General features: G+C 39.7%; 1 protein-coding gene across 10 annotated transcripts in view; it reads right to left on the bottom strand.

The window, feature by feature from the left end:
• Positions 1-16,089, bottom strand: part of Ncoa1 (nuclear receptor coactivator 1) — a 212,872-nt gene that overhangs the window by 18,799 nt on the left and 177,984 nt on the right. For all 10 annotated transcript variants that reach the window (XM_060365339.1, XM_060365318.1, XM_060365359.1 and 7 more), the window contains 5 exons: positions 12,233-12,350; positions 10,319-10,487; positions 9,808-10,122; positions 6,467-6,568; positions 3,134-3,536 (listed from right to left, as the gene is read on the bottom strand). In XM_060365339.1, coding sequence (XP_060221322.1) covers positions 3,134-3,536; positions 6,467-6,568; positions 9,808-10,122; positions 10,319-10,487; positions 12,233-12,350 — 1,107 coding nt within the window. The remainder of the gene's footprint in view (positions 1-3,133; positions 3,537-6,466; positions 6,569-9,807; positions 10,123-10,318; positions 10,488-12,232; positions 12,351-16,089) is intronic.

A 16,089-nucleotide genomic window follows, 5' to 3' on the forward strand; every position in this document is an offset into this window, starting at 1 on the left:
AACTAGAGATACAGACATTCCTGGGTGCTGGGAATCAAACCTGGGTCCTCAGGAAGAATAGCAGGTTTTCTTAACTACTGAGCTATCTTTCCAGCCCTTATCACCCTTGGGTTATTGAGACAAGGCCTCTCTATGTAGTCCTGGATCTGTCCTGGAACTAAACAAATAGGCCAGGCTGGCCTTGAACTCACTGTGATCTACCTGTTTCTGCTTCTCAAGTGTTGGGGTTAAAGATGTGAGGCACCATGTAGGCACCATGAAGCAGGCCTGCCCTACTTCCTCTCCTGGAGCTGCCATGTGGGTCCTGAGAGCTGAACCCAGGTCCTCTACACACGCAGCGCATGTTCAGCCCTCTCTCACGCAATGGGACCTGCTGCTTTCCCGTCTCACCGTACCGCAGCACAGCACGCCACAGTGTTTTCATGTCTCTGCAAACACAACTGCAAATCCCTGTATGGGATACACTGCTGTGATCTGTCACTGATAACGGCTTTCTATCTTTTTGTGTCGTTAATCTGTCCAGAGATGTACTTAATTTATTCACTTTGTTTTTTACAGACTATAATTTAAAAAATACTTTAGGTTTCCTATGAAAGCTATAATTTGTGTCATTTCCAAATTTCTTTCACGTAATGCTAACCTATTTAAAAACATATTATAAATAAAGCTATGTATTTTTTATCTATATGTATGTTTCTTCTAGATGTAACTCACACTCTGATAAATAACTTAGATTATATGGAGAAACTTTTTTTCATTTATGATTCTTGAGGTTACATTTTTGGTTTTGACATCATTTTCACTTTTATGAATTCCACATTTACATTTTTTTGCTTGTAGTCTTAAAATATTTGTGTTTGCTGTATTGCTGATTTTCTATGTGATGAAATAATTTGAGAGAAAAGGTATCTCTTGGAGGAGAAAAGATACACTGTTCTGGATAATAATTTATAGACTTAAGATGAGGAAATAAGAACACATTACAATATTCTCTCTCTCTAATGTATCCCAGACTGCCTTTGTAAGGGACAGGTGGCTCAGGATGACCTTGACCTTCTGGTCTTGTTTCCACTTCCCAAGTGCTGTGACTACAGGTATGCACCACCATGCATGGTTTATATAATACTAGCGCCTCACATATCCTATTACCAACTGCGCTACATCCTCAGCCCCCGTTATCATGCTTGTTGATGTTTCTACTCAGTGTGTATTTTTAAGAATGTTTGCCTTTGTTTTTGTTGTTTTAGTATTGGCCTTTTAATTTTATTTTATTACCTAAAATACTTAAAAAGATTTTTTTATGTTTATGAGTGTATGAGTGTTTGCCTGCATGCATGTATATATACAATGTGTGTTCCTGGTGCCAGTGGGGTCCAGAAGAGGGCACTGGATCCCCTGGAAATGGTATTTATAAGCCAGCATAGGTGCTGGGAACCAAACCTGGGTCATCCAGAAAAGCAGCCAGTGCTCCTAACCACTGGGCTATCTCTCTAGGCCTGTCCCCAGTTTTAAAATAATTTTAAAAGAGTAATTTTAAAAATATCTTTCAAGTTAAAAGCAAAACTGAATGAAAGGAGCAGAACCCCTTCACTCTCTGCCATATCACATGTCCTCAGCTTCTGCTAGCATGGGCATTGCTTACAGCTGACTAACCTACACTGACACCATTATTTATCCAGAGTCCAGCAGAAAGAAGCGCTGACAAGGAATCCGAGGCAGGCAGGGTTGTAGCTCTGGTCTCAGTGTGTCAGCTTTACTGGCAACAGATATAGAAGCATAAAACCAACACAGTTGAAAAGCCCTTATATTTGTGCTTCCTTAACATACAATAACTTTTTTTTTGCCTTTCATCCCAGCACCCTCTTCCTCTCTTGCTCTCTTGTCCTGTCCTCCTCCTGCTGTTTCCTGTACTGCTCTGTCATCCTTTACTCCTGTCTTTCTTTTCTTGAGAGATCTGAAAAAGGCTGAGCTTTCCTGGAACTTGGATTAACACCAACTTCAGACTTGGTTTCAAAACTCTGTAAGCTGACTGCTTCATGCTGGGACACTTTTATAATCTGGAGAGCAGAAATGAAAAACTTGCATCATGAAACACTGCTATTCAATGGAAAGTAACAAATTTACAGTATTTGTAGCAGCAGCTCACTGGAGCTGAGAACTTGGCCATTCATCTCAGTTTCTGAACTGAGAAAGCTACCCTCCTTGTAGCACCCACCTTCTGGGTTTTGCTTGTATTGTGAATGTTGACTTTACAAAGAAAAACTACTTTTTGTAAAAGAATTTGTTGTTGTTGTTCTTGTTTTGTTTTGTTTTTCTGGTTAATCACAAAAGCTGGCCTGGAAGAAAGAAAAATGTAGGTACTAGATAGAGTACCAATGCTGGGGCACATGGCATGCCCATATCCACCAGCTGCATTATCATGGGATTCATTTCTAGGCTTTAAAATCCATGTTTAGTTCATTTATATAATCAAGGGTTTTTTTTCCAGGAATTGGTTATTAATTTTGCATAAATATGATTAAAACATGATAGATTAATTAAGTATGTATTATTATCACTGCTTTTTAGAATCTCAAAGTGATAAAAAAATAAAAAGGATTATTATCTAGGATAAAGAGAGTGGAAAACAGTAAAAACAAAAGATTTAAAAAAAACCCCAAACTTCTATAAATCAGAATATTCATTATGGAGGAAGTCATAACTTATTTAGCAAAAAAGTGATATCATCAATAAGAAGTCTGAGATGCTTTGTAAATGTTGATTATCCTTCTATAAACTATTAATGTAAAATCATCCAATGACTTTGAGTTAATGCACTGCAACCTGCTACCTGAAAGGGCTTCATTTAAGTAGATTTCATAGGGATTCAGGAAAGAAAAATAAATGAATCTGTTTTGTAAATAAAATGTTAAAAGTTTTTGAGTCAGAAATCATCAAAAATCCCCTTATTCATAATCTCAGCAACCAAGCTGAGAAAAGCCTCGAAGCACTCAGCCCTTCAGTGGTATCCAAGGCTGGCCTCCTACTCCACCACTGACAGCTTTCCTCTTCGGCACATGCCAGGAAACAGAAGCGCATGCAAAGCAGGATGGCATCTACATTATGCTAGAAGAGTAACATGTGCACTGCGTACCTGATCCCGGATACTGGAAGACACTCTGCTGCATCTGAGGATTGATGCCAGTGCCAAACTGTCCTCCCATGTTTCCTGCCATGCCTCTGTTCACCATGCTGCCTCGGGTGGCCAAGGACGCCTCAGGATTTGCTGCCAGTTGAGAGAAAGGGCTGGTAGAAGCAGGCGGGGTTCCTGGGTTTGTACCATAGTTTGGTGGGTAGGGGAACTGCTGTGGAGCACCCTGAGGAAGACGGGGGTTCCCCATTTGAACTGGGAGTCCAGATGAAGGGGGGATGTTGTTCCCGAAGCTTTGGTGCCTCATGAGCATGGCTCTTTGCTGCTGTATAATTTGCCTCTGTCGATGCTGCTGACTGTACAACTCCCGCTGGCGCTGTGCCAACATCTGAGCATTCAGGGGTGGCTACAAAGAAGGAAAAATATCTTTCTTAATAAAATGATTACTTATTATAATCACCTACCTATTCTGGAATGCTTATAGGATAAAGCCTGTTATCTTGGTGCAAAATAAAATGTAGCAACCATCATGCTACAAGGGAAACTAAAATGGAGGATTCCTTAAGTAAAATCATAGGGGGAAATAAATTAATAATATTTTATTTTTTAAAATATTTATTTATTTACATAAATGTGTGTGTACCACATGCATGAAGGAGCCTGCTGTGGTCAGAAAAGGGTGTGAGATCACCTGGAACTGGAGTTACAGGTGGTTGTGAGCCACCACATGGCAGCTGGGAACTAAACCTGGGTCCTCTGCAAGTGTGCTCTTAACTGCTGAGCCAGCTCTCCAGCCCCTAAGTATATTTTATAGGGCACAAAGTAGCTAAACAAATGCTAAGATAGTATCTATTAGCTGTTTAAACACAAATTCAAAAATCAATGTCAAGAAGAACTATGTAAGAAAGCTTAAAGTGGGCTTGATGAGGTCCTTCTAATGTAGTTAGACTTCCATTGCTAATGCACGTCTGTTTCTCTACAGAGAGGCAGTCTTCTCCCTTCCTTACTGTCTTTACTGCTGCACTCTGTTTAAATGAATAAAGTATGATTGAAAGTGATGCTGATTTTCTTCATTTTTATTTCATGTATTTCTCAAATTATCTATGATAAGTAGGTATTACCTTTATGCTTAGGAAAACGTATAAAGGCCATTAAAAAGGGAAAACTACAAATTGGGAGGTTCAGTGCCTAACAAATTATCATTTAAAAAGAAAATAATTAACTATAAATAAGATCAGCAGCAGAAGTAAATGGAAACAGCTATTTTATATCATTATGCAACATAATAATACTCTAGGCATTATCATAAGTGGCTTAATAGCAACACAATTATAGATGAGGAAAGAGGTGGTGAAATTAGGCTGAAATCACATTTCAGTTTTCACATGAAAAGCAACATGGCATATCAATAAAGCTTTCTTCAAAAGCTGTCATTTCAGGATGAGGGTCTGAATGAAGCATATATATAGCTCCCTTAAAATAAAATCTGCCAACTAGTATCGTCCACTTTGGAGAAAACTGAAATATGGTTCTCTGGCAGAGATCATGTGAATTGCTAAAGTGGGGTTTTGTTTCCTTACAACCTAATTATCGGATTCTATGTGGGATCTAACACTGAGGTTTGCAACTCAAAAGACCAAGAAACTCAAATTTGGACTCATGAAGAGGCTCATACTTGTTTTTTAAAAATGTCCTCACCAACATTAGCCCTTTGATTAGTGGTAGCTTCCTATATTTGTCCCAAGTTTATTAAGGTCCAGTTCATGAAGAGATTTTCAAGATTTACTTTATTTTTAAAGATTCTTTATCTTTATTTTATGTGTGTGAGTGTTCCGCCTTCATGTATGTCTGTATACCATATGCAAGTAGTGACCACGGAGGCAAGAAGAGGGTGTCACATTCCCCTGGTGGGTGCTGGGAACTGACCCTGGGTTCTTTGGAAGAGCAGCCAGTGCTCTTAACCACAAAGCCATTTCAACAGCCTCTTATTGCTTTTGTAAAAAGAAAGTTTATTAATTTATGTATTTTATGTATATGGGTGTGCTTTGCATGCATGTCCAACTGCATACCAGAAGAGGGCATTGGATCCCATTATAGATCAGACAGTTGTGAGGCACCTTGTGGGTGCTGGGAATTGAACTCAGGACCTCTGGAAGATCAGCCAGTACTCTTAACCACTGAACCATCTCTCCACCTCCATACGCTTATTGTTTTTAACTATGTACAGGTGTGTACAGCTTCACATAATGTGCACATGAGTACAGGTACTTGTGGAGGCCAGAGGTATCAAGTCCCCTGGAACTGGAGTTAAGAGATGGTTTTGAAACACCTGACCTAAATGCTGGGAATCAAACGTGAGTTTGAAAGAACAGCAAGGTGCTTTTATCTGCTAAGCCATTTCTCTGGCCCCATAAAGAGTTTTGTATGATTATGATTCTTCTTGATAATTCTTATCTCTCAAATATTTGTATCAACTTGGCTTAAGAAAACTTAAGTTGCCGAAGTAAAAATATTAAAATATACATGGAAGTGAATATCTAGATCCCGCTCAGAGGGCCATCCAGGTCTGCTGGTTTTGGAGGGTGGGGGTGTAGTACGGTTTTGCCACGTAGCCCTGACTGGTCTTACACTTGGAATCCTTTTGTTTCAGCTTCCTAATTGCTGGGGTTACCACACCTGCATCCATCCTGTTCTTTTAAAAATGTTTATTGTATTATTGTACACATATGCCATGCTGCATATGGAGGGCTCAGAAGAAAACTTTATGGAGTTGATTTTTCCTTCTGGAAAACTCAGTTGTCAGGCTGTGAGGGAAGTGTCTTTACTTTCTGTGCCATTTCACTGGCCCCCATCCAGTTATTATTATTATTTTTTTTAATTTGTTTGTGTTTTTCAAGACAGGGTTTCTCTTGAGTAGTCCTGGCTGTCCTGGACCACTTTGTAAACAGGCTGGCCTCACACCTATAGAGACCAGCCTGCCTCTGCCTCCCCATATAGTTATTTTTAAGTGTAAAATTCTATGACTCTAGGTTAATAAAAAAGCACCTTTAAAATAAAAAAAAACCTTAGAAAATGTTGTTGTTTAGGCTGACCAGGGTACACAGTTTTCTACCTGATCATCAGTATAACAAAAACAGTAAAATGAAAAGAACCTTGGGCCTTGGGTGAAATACAAGAAAGAGCATCACAAGCAGGGTACTACCTTACTCTAGAGGCAATGTTGTACTCTGAACAACATTTAGGCTCAGCTCCAGGCTTTCCAGTACTACTCAAGTCAACACTAAGAAGCACTGCCTGAGCTGGACACGGTCTACCGATGCCCGGCTCCTGCTTTACCTGAGGTGTGATCTGCTGCTGCATGCCTGACCTCATGTTCATGCCAACAGGAGTAGTTGCTGCAAACTGGTTTAAGATAGCTTGTCGGTTTTGATGCATCAACTAAGGAAAATGGAGACAAGGAAGGGTCACACTTCTACAGGCAAACATAGCATGGCATTATAAAGTAACACAAACTTTTCTGATTATTGAAAAGGTTTAGTAGTGTAGGTCTAGTAATAACTCCCCATTCTATTTGCCAAAATGGCTAAAGACTCCCACTGTCTAACAGATGAGTGTTGCTTTCAGAACATTTAAAGGTTGCATATACACAGACACAACATTGGTGTGCTTCTGAAAGCATGTGAACAGTTACTTCAGGTAACTTGTGTTAGAGGAAAAGAAACAGCTTTAGGTCTTATAATATCATGAACAAAAAGCAGGTATAAAGTGAGGAAAACCCTGCAAAGGTCTGGGAGAAACGGAAAGTCAAGGCCCCTGGGCAGCCTGCTTACTTGCATCTTTAACTGTACCTGGGGAAAATCCAACATGGTAGCATTACCCAGAGGGAATTACATAAGAGACAAATGCTCTGAGAAAATGTATTATTTATTTAACTCAAAGAAGTAATCACTTTAGCCTCACATTTCCCAAATTGGTGTTCTAAAGAACATTATTCTGCAGAACATTAATAGATGTGCCAGGAAAATAGCATACTGTGCTGTAGGAAGTACTGGAAATGAGGGTTACGTAAGGTGAAACATTTATTTACTGCAGTAATTTTATATGCCTTTAATTGGCCAAAACACAATGTGCATCTTCAAGAAGGGATACATTGCAATTTGTCCATCACACATATTTTTGTTAGTTGTATAGCTATCAATATTTATTTCCCAGAATAATCCATAGGACACTGGTTTGGAAGCTCAGGCTAGATCAGGCTGGTGTCACAGGGCAAGGCATTCCTTCACTTTACCTTATAACACTAAGGTACTCCTGGAAGATTTCATTGTAAATAATTTACAGATTAAATTTTTTTTTTAAATTTCTCAATATAATTTGGTAACAGTAACAATGAAATTAATACTACATTATTTTGCTATACTGAGGTCTCACTATGTTGCCCAGACTGATTTCAAAGGGTTGGGTGCCAATGATCCTCCTGCACTGGATTCCTGAGCAGTGGGGAATACAGGTATATGTCAGGAAATTCAGCTCGATGCTACTTGAAGTTCATATAATATTTTATAACATAAGCTATACAAATGGATGACCACACGTATGTTTTATTGAACTATATGTAAGGAGAAAGCCTCTTTGAGTTGGCAAGTGCTTCCCACTTTGAACAAGCATTCAGGATATGCAAAGGCAGCAGAGCTGCGGCATTCCGCTCTGTGGCATCTCATGTGTAATCTTTGCAGATACTCTGCTCAGCAGCCCTCTGCTACTTCTGGGACAATTGGAAGCAAATCCTGCTTTTTTTCCTGACCTGAATATGAAACAATTTTACTAACTCAGGAACCTGACTTCATTCCTTGTGGGGCCTTGCTTACTGAACCTTTAACTTTATGTTGCATATCCTTACCTTCAGCTTGTAAACTGAATACATAGCATCTCTCTACTCTTCTGACTTAGCACCCAGCACATGCTGCTTGCCATGTGAGTCAATGTTTCAGGCAGACAGTGAGTTTTGACTACTTAAGCTCCTCGCATGATTTACTTTTTGTATTTATTTACAGTACTTAAGAGTGTACCTCAGGGCTGGAGAGATGGCTCAGCAGTTAAGAGCACTGTCTCCTCTTCCTAGAGGTCCTGAGTTCAATTCCCAGCAACCACATGGTGGCTCACAACCATCTACACTGGAATCTGATACCCTCTTATGGCATGCAGGTGAACATGCAGATAGAGCACTCATCTACATAATAAATAAATAAATCTTTAAAAAAAAGAGTGCACCCCAAGTGTGTCTAACTAGGATGCTCAGCATTACTATGCTTAGGTCCTTTCTGAGAGCGAACAGCAGATCAGGGGTGATGATGCACCACCTGTAGTCTCAGTTCTTGGTAGGTTGAGGTGGGAGAGTTCCAAGTTTGAGGATAGCAGGAGTAGTAATATGGATTTTGTCAGAAAGCTAACAAAACAAAAACAGAAACCACAAACATGCAGAGAATACCACTTCCACAACAACAACCAAGGAACCAACAAGTCCAACAAGAAGTCCTCTATCTGTACTAGTTCCTTAGGAACATGACATTTTTCTTCCTCTTATGTTTTATTCTATCCTAGCATTTAGATTCTTCCATTTCATCTCTCCTTGTCCTCTCTTTCATCACCACCCTCTATTTATAGATAGAAATACATTTACATTGTTTGTTGTACTCACTGAATATAATTTTACAAAGCTAGTACTCATTAAATGCTACAATAAGCCAGGCGTTGTGCTGAAAGCTTTAATCCTCTCAGTTGATCCATCTGTTTCTTTATGAGGTAGAGGAATTACCTGACTATTTCTGCATTCTGAACTGGTTATTCTTATAGCCCCTTGGCCACACTGCCCATCCTTTTCTAGGATGTGTGGGTTGAAGACAGGGCCTTGAGCATTCTGGAAATGCCTTCTACCACTGTCCTAGCTTCCTAACGCATCTTCTTATTTATTTTTCTTCCTGAATTAGTACAGCTCTAAACAATTTCTTCAAATGCTTTTCTAGAAACTCAAGGAAATATACAAGTACAGTTGAAAAAATAATAACAAGCAAGTACAGCCCTAGTCATGATTCTCAGGGATGGCGTTTTATACCATCTGCCTCTGTGGTCCTTGATGATCACCTCCCTGTGTGTTGCTGATACAATCTTAAATATTTATAGCACGACACCGATTCATTTCCTGTCACACAGAGGTTTAAATCGCACACATATCCCAGGCCCTCCAATGTATATCCTTTCTGTCATTCATAATATCACTAGATTTCAACCTCACCAAATTTAATAGGATGAACTTTATTTGGTCTCAACAATCCAAATCTTATTCTATTCCAAATCTTATCTCTTATTCCACTTTATAAATGGTTATAGTTCTCTTTATCAATTTAGTAATTACATGATATCTAATCTAAAACTTGTATGTATCTTAAAAACACAAAAACTATTGTTTTTAAGCTGTAGGTTTCAAAGTACTTTGCTACAGCCAGCATTCTTTAATAAAAGGGTCCCTTACTCCCATCGTAGCAGACACAAGATGGCTTTTGGAGTCTTTCATTGAGATCTGGAAGTGATCTGGACACTTTCACTGTAGTGACTGGGCTGTCTCAGAATACTCTGGCACAAACCTTGGGGACAAATGAACTGCAGAGGACAGCACTCACCTGCTGCTGGCCCTGGAGCCGCTGTTGCAGCTGAAGCCGAAGCTGGTTGGGTGCGGCTGGAGGTCTGTTTAGAGTCTGGCGGGGCTGCATGCCCATGCTGGGTGAAAAGGTGCCTCGTGGAGGTGTGACTTGAACTGGCATAGTACCCATTGATGGCTTCTGTCTGACCATGCCTTGGAAAGGGCCAGGGAGGCTGGCGGTAGGAGAAGGAGACGAGTATGGCTGGGGATAGAGGGTGGGCCTTTCTTCCATCATCAAAGGTGGTGTTGCTTGCTGTGGTGGAAACCTCTCAGATAATACATCTAATCCACCTCCCTGTTGGGAAAGAAGCCAAAATAGTTTATAAACAAAGTTCTGGCAACAAATAAGATGTGTGTCTATATAAGTCTGTATGTGGGAGCAAGTTATCTCCAGAAAGTCTCAGAACACGTTCATTCTGCATTCATGCTCTTCACAAGGAACTACTGCCGTAAAATCATGCTGGTCACTCAGGCGAGGCCTGAACAAGCACCTGGACAAGCTTGTCGATCCCCAGCGCTCTGTCTAGCTCAGCCAGCTCCGTTTCATCTTTGCCACTGAGGAAGGACACCAGTTGTTCCAGAAGGGCCTTCTCATCGTTTCTTCCTTCTACTGTTGTTGGTGGACAGAGGAGCTCATCTAACTGTGAGCTAATACATTGGCTAAGGAAGAAGATGAGAAAGGCAGGGGAAAGTGATTCAACCTTAAGAATGCAAATGCATACACATACACACATATAGGCACAGATCTGGTTTTAGAAAGTTCTGTTACGATGCTAGCAATGACTTCTAGTGCAATGAAATGCTCTATAATTAGTATGCAGAGATTCAAAGAACATGCTTTTGGATGTATGTGCATGTGTATACGTGTGGGCATGGGTGTACACTCCCATATATGCACATGTGGAAGCCAGAGGTTGGTGTTAGATGCCCTAGATATGCCCTCCTCTATAGCCCTTCCCTTTACTTTCTGTAGATGGTCTCTCATTGAACCTGGAGCTCCTCAGTTAGCTAAACTGGCTGGCCAGTAAGTGTCTGAGTGCCTGTTATCTCTGCCTTCCACAGCTGGAATTATGTTTTTCAGATTTACTTGTATGTGCCCACTTGTGTGGGTCACAGGGTGACACTGGGTATCTTCTACAACCATCACTTCATTGTATTTTTCTGAGACAGAGTATCTCACTGAACCTGGACCTTGGCTAGACTGGCTAGCCAGCAAGCCTGAGGTAGCCTCCCACCTCTGCTTCCCCAGGACTAGGATTACAGGCAAAGCTATGCCTAGATTTCTTCATCTCTCCTTTCCTTCCCTCCCTCCCTCTCTACCTTCCCTACCTTCCTTCCTCCTTCCCTCCGTCCCTTTCTCCTTCTCTCCTTTCCTTCCTCTCTCTTTCTTTCTCCTTCTTTCTGTCTCTCCTTTCCTTCCTTCCTTCCTCCTTCCCTTCTTTTCTCCCCCCCTTTCTCCTTTCTTTTTTTCTTTCGTGTGGGTTTTGGGATTCAAATTCGGGTTTTCATGTTTATGTAGCAGCACTTTACCCAATGAGCCATCTTACCAGACCTTTAGATATTCTTATTTTATTTATTGTATGGTGCCATTAATTACTATGACTGAATCATAATCAAAACAGCACATTTATTTTATGCTTTCAAAGATGAATAGATTATCTTGATAATATAAAGTGACTATTATATACAAAAGAAACTAACAGCCAACCCCCCCAAAACCCCAAATTTCTCATTGATTCATGAAGACAACATGTAGTGTAATCCAAACTGACATTAACTGATGTACCAAAACTACATATATAGAAAATAAAAATTATTATTTCATGAGTAATATGACAAAGAGTTATTCTTCTGGGAAAAGAAAAGGGAAAACGGTTCAGAAAATGTTCTAAATATATTTATTTTTCCTTTGATTGACAGATATGAGATGTAGTCTCTGTGGTGAAATGCAGATGCCTGTGTAAATTAAGAAATTTAACTCCAATGAGAAAGGAACACTGATCAGATATATTTTCTTTCCTTACATATTCTTGCTCCAAAGACAAATGATAGACAAAATAAACCACAGGTAAAAGTTTGGAGACAACATAATTGGTATTGTAAGGCCAGTTTATCCACGAACTACATGGAAGTCAAAGAAATGCAAGAGATGAAATGCAAACTGAGACTTGCATACCGTATCAGTCTTGTGGTGATGACAAAGTGTTCCTGCCTTGGGGTCAGATGGTAAATGCATCTGCTTGAGCTGCCTGACTGTGTCCTCCCATGCCCTCATTTAATTAAACATTCATGTCAATTCATAGCTCAAAAATGCTGGTGCAGACTGGAAGCCAGTTTGGGGAGAGTAGTTCCCGGTTTAGAAGCTGATATCTGACAGCGTATAAAATACGAAGTCTCTTACTTACTCTTCTGGCTTATTCTGATTTATCGCCGTCACACTATTATTTGCCCATGGAATCTGATCACCTGATCCTGGTTGTCCAAACTGGTTATCGATTGCTTCTAATTCTAGTTCAGGCAATCCTGAGTGAAGAGAAAAAAATACACTGTCACAAAGGAGGACAAGGCAGCATTTCAGAAGTATCACAGTATACAGGAGAGTGGGATTTCCCTATAAAACATTATTCTTATGATATAAAGGGACCGTTTTCAGAAACTTTGAAAAAGTAAATGAGAGAGTGAGAAAAGGTGTCTGCATCAAAACAGAATCTGCTGTTTCCTCTACAGGCTGATGTCACTATAGGCAAATCAAGGACTTGGTCAGGAGTTTCTTGTTTGAAAGATAACATCATTTTGGTTAGCTGCTTTTTTCAGCCTCCACCATGAAATGAGTGCAACAATCAAAAGACAAAATACATCTACCAAAGGCAAGAGGAGACACTGAAAGGCACTGTAGGTTGAGGCTATTCAGCAAGTAGGCAGAGCTCTGAGAGGACAGACATATAAGAGCAGCCAACTCATGCTTATGACACAGATGAAAAACAGGCTGGATTACATTTTGGAATGGAAGAGCACAATACATGCATTTTAGAAAGATTATGTACAGCAGCTTAAAAAAATGATTTTATGTGTACGGATGTTTTGCCTGCAAGTATGTCTGTGTACCACGTATTTAGTGCCTGAAGAGGCCAGAAGAGGGCATCAGATCCTATGGACCTGGGGTTAGAGATGATTGTGAGCAACCACGTGGGCGCTGGGAACTAAACTCAGCCGTGCTCTAGCCAGGAGTTACAGACATCTGTGAGCTGTCGTGTGGGTGCTGGGAATCACACTTGTGGGAACAGCCCATGCTCTTAACCACCTCATTTTTTTTTTTTTTTTAAGATAATACTCACTGAATTTGCTAGACTGGCTGTCCCACAACCTTCTGGGATTCTCTTCTTCTCTTCCTGGTCCCAGATCTGGGCTCAAAGACACACCTGATATACATGACCATATCCTCTTGTTTGCACAGCGAGCTATCTACTGAGCCACTTCTCCAGCCTAATGATGAGTTTTTAAAAATGACTTATTTTTACATATATGAGTGTTTTGTCTGCATATCTGCATATGCACTAGGGGATGGTTTGAGCGAGAATGGCCCACATAGGCTTCTATGTTAGTAGAACTCTTTGGGAAGCGTTAGGAGGGGAGGTATTGTTAGAGAAGGTTTCAAAACGCTCGGTCCCCCACTTCGCCCCCTCCTCCCGCTTCTCTCTCTGCCTGTTGCATGCATATTAGAATGTAAAGCTCTCAGCTAGTGCTCCAGTGCCATGACTGCTTCCTGCCAGGACAGTCACAATCTCACCTTCTAAAGCTGTAAATTAAATGCTTTCTTCTATGAGATTTGCCTCAGTCATGGTGTTCTTCACAGCATAGAACAGTGACTAAGATAAGATGTTAGACTGCGCGCCTGGTGCCGTTGGAGGCCTGGCAAGGATGCCACGTCGCCTAGAACTAGCGTTACTTAGGGTCGTGAGCTGACGTGTAGGAGCGAGGAATGGAGCCTGGGCCTTTTAGAAGAGCAGCAAGTGCTCTTAACCGCTGAGCCAACTGTCCAGCCTGACATTTACTTTATTTAAACACAGGTGACTACAACTTTTAATTAAACTTAAGTCTACCTGGGACAAAGGATATGGACATCAAATTCTGTGGATTTTGAAAGATAAAACAATGATGAGAAAGCCATCACTCGACTTCTATCACTGTCTAAATCAGGAAGGTGGCTGCAGTTTTCCTAAGATTGCCTTTCTGCTCTCCTCTACCAGTAGATCCTTAGAACTAACTCTAATAGATATAGCCTAGAAAAAGTTAAATCATATTTTGTTTTGAGAAAATGCACATGGCTGTGTACTATCATTGCCAAGCACTGCTGTAAGATTGTTTACTTAACACAATGTTAGGACACGCTATCTTATTTTGCTAGTCTTTATGGAAAATGCTAAGAGAATAAGTTAAATAAAATATCTTTAAAACATAGCTAGACATGGTGGCATATGCCTATAATCTTAGTATTGAGAAGCTAAGGAAGGGAGTTCTAGAGTTGGAGGCCAGCCAAATTAAACAAAAGTAAAACCCAAGAAGAAACAAAGAGAATAAGATTCATGTGTTGAGTCTGATGTCCAGGCAAACAAAACCAAACAACAATAAAACCTACAACCAAAACCACTCTGATTCACTTAATAGTTTTGTTTATATGGGTTGCATGATTAAAAAAAAAAGAAGTTAGTCTTACCCAGGGCTACTTCAGTTCTTATAATTCTTTCAAAAACTTCCTTTTTATAGAAAATCTGAGTTATTCATTAGAAGCCAGGAAATATACAAACTTTCTCTTTGTTTCATGGGGTAGGGGGTGCCCTATTTTTAGTCATGCTTCTTTTCTCACCACAAACACGAATGAGTACATGTTCTGTGTGTGTGTGTAAAATAGGAAAAAGGTTATTTTTGGAGAGAGGCAGCTAAAGCAGAGTTAAAAAGGAGCCCCCAGAAAGCATTTACATATACATATGCTGTTCTTTCAGATGATGGTTTATTACACTGTTCATGACTCCTGGGCTCAAGTCATCTAGGCATGACTCCGCCATCAGCTCAATATTACATTTCATCAAATCTAGCCAAAGAGAAACTCTGTATCTCCATTAGCTACAATGAATCCAGAAAAAAGATTATTAAATAATTTGAAAACTTTCCACATAGCAAGGAGAAGGCATCGCCTTTCAGGAGGTGGCTTTTTGCCGAGTTACTACCTCCAGTGGCTGATCCAACAACTTCCCATTCTCACATTCACAGTTAATCTTCCTCAGCTGTTGAAAAGGAAACGACTGGCTCAGTTTGTGTCACATCTACATCTGGCAGTAACTGTGCATGGCAGTTAGAGTTGCCATGTTGTCTTTTAAACACTAAGTAGACAACAGGATGATTTCTTTAGTAAATAAAAGCTTCCAGAAATTAGAAGAGCCCAATAACCAAGTAGAAAAATGGTCAAGAAACTGAAGAGATCACATGAAATCACTGAAAATGGCCAACTTAACTGAGAGTAAAAGAAATACAATTTGAAATTACACTGTGAAAACAAAAATCCATTGTATTTACACAGACGAGAAAATACGTAATTCAAAGTACCGAGAAAGATATACAGAAAGAGGAACGTGGGCGGAATAATTTGTGAGAAAGATCATTTAGTACTACCTATGTATTCTTCCTTTGATCCAGACATTTATATTTAGAATTTATACTTCAGATATACCCTCATAAATAATAACCATCTCTATATAAGGTTACTCATTATAGCTTTGAAATGTAAAAGATACTAATCACCAGTCAACTCTAAGAAACCCTAATCCTCATACAGATACAAGAAAGTGCAAATTATGAACAGCATGCCACACAAGGAAAAGGTTAATACACAAAACAGTCAATGTACATAGTATGATACTTTTTACAATATGTAGCTCAGGCTGGCTTTTAACTGGTGATCTTCCTGTCATGTGTGTGTGTCTATATATATATATATATACTTAAGAGTATATATATACACACACAAATGAGAGATGTCTGTGCATGTCATATAGGTATTACATAGTTTTGTTAATATTGTTTTGCATTTATAAGTATGTGACTGTCCTAATTACTAAAACAAAATTTTAAAGCCCATACTATGTGTAACCTTCAAAGCAAAAAAGTGAAATGAATCTTAAGTACTAAAAACTATTCCACTTGAAACTTCCTACTTTATAGTTATATTTTTAATGTTCTACAAGTTAACAGGAGTTAAAAAATAACC

This window comes from Meriones unguiculatus, chromosome 1 (genome assembly GCF_030254825.1).
Source record: "Meriones unguiculatus strain TT.TT164.6M chromosome 1, Bangor_MerUng_6.1, whole genome shotgun sequence".
Taxonomy (NCBI): Eukaryota; Metazoa; Chordata; class Mammalia; order Rodentia; family Muridae; genus Meriones; species Meriones unguiculatus.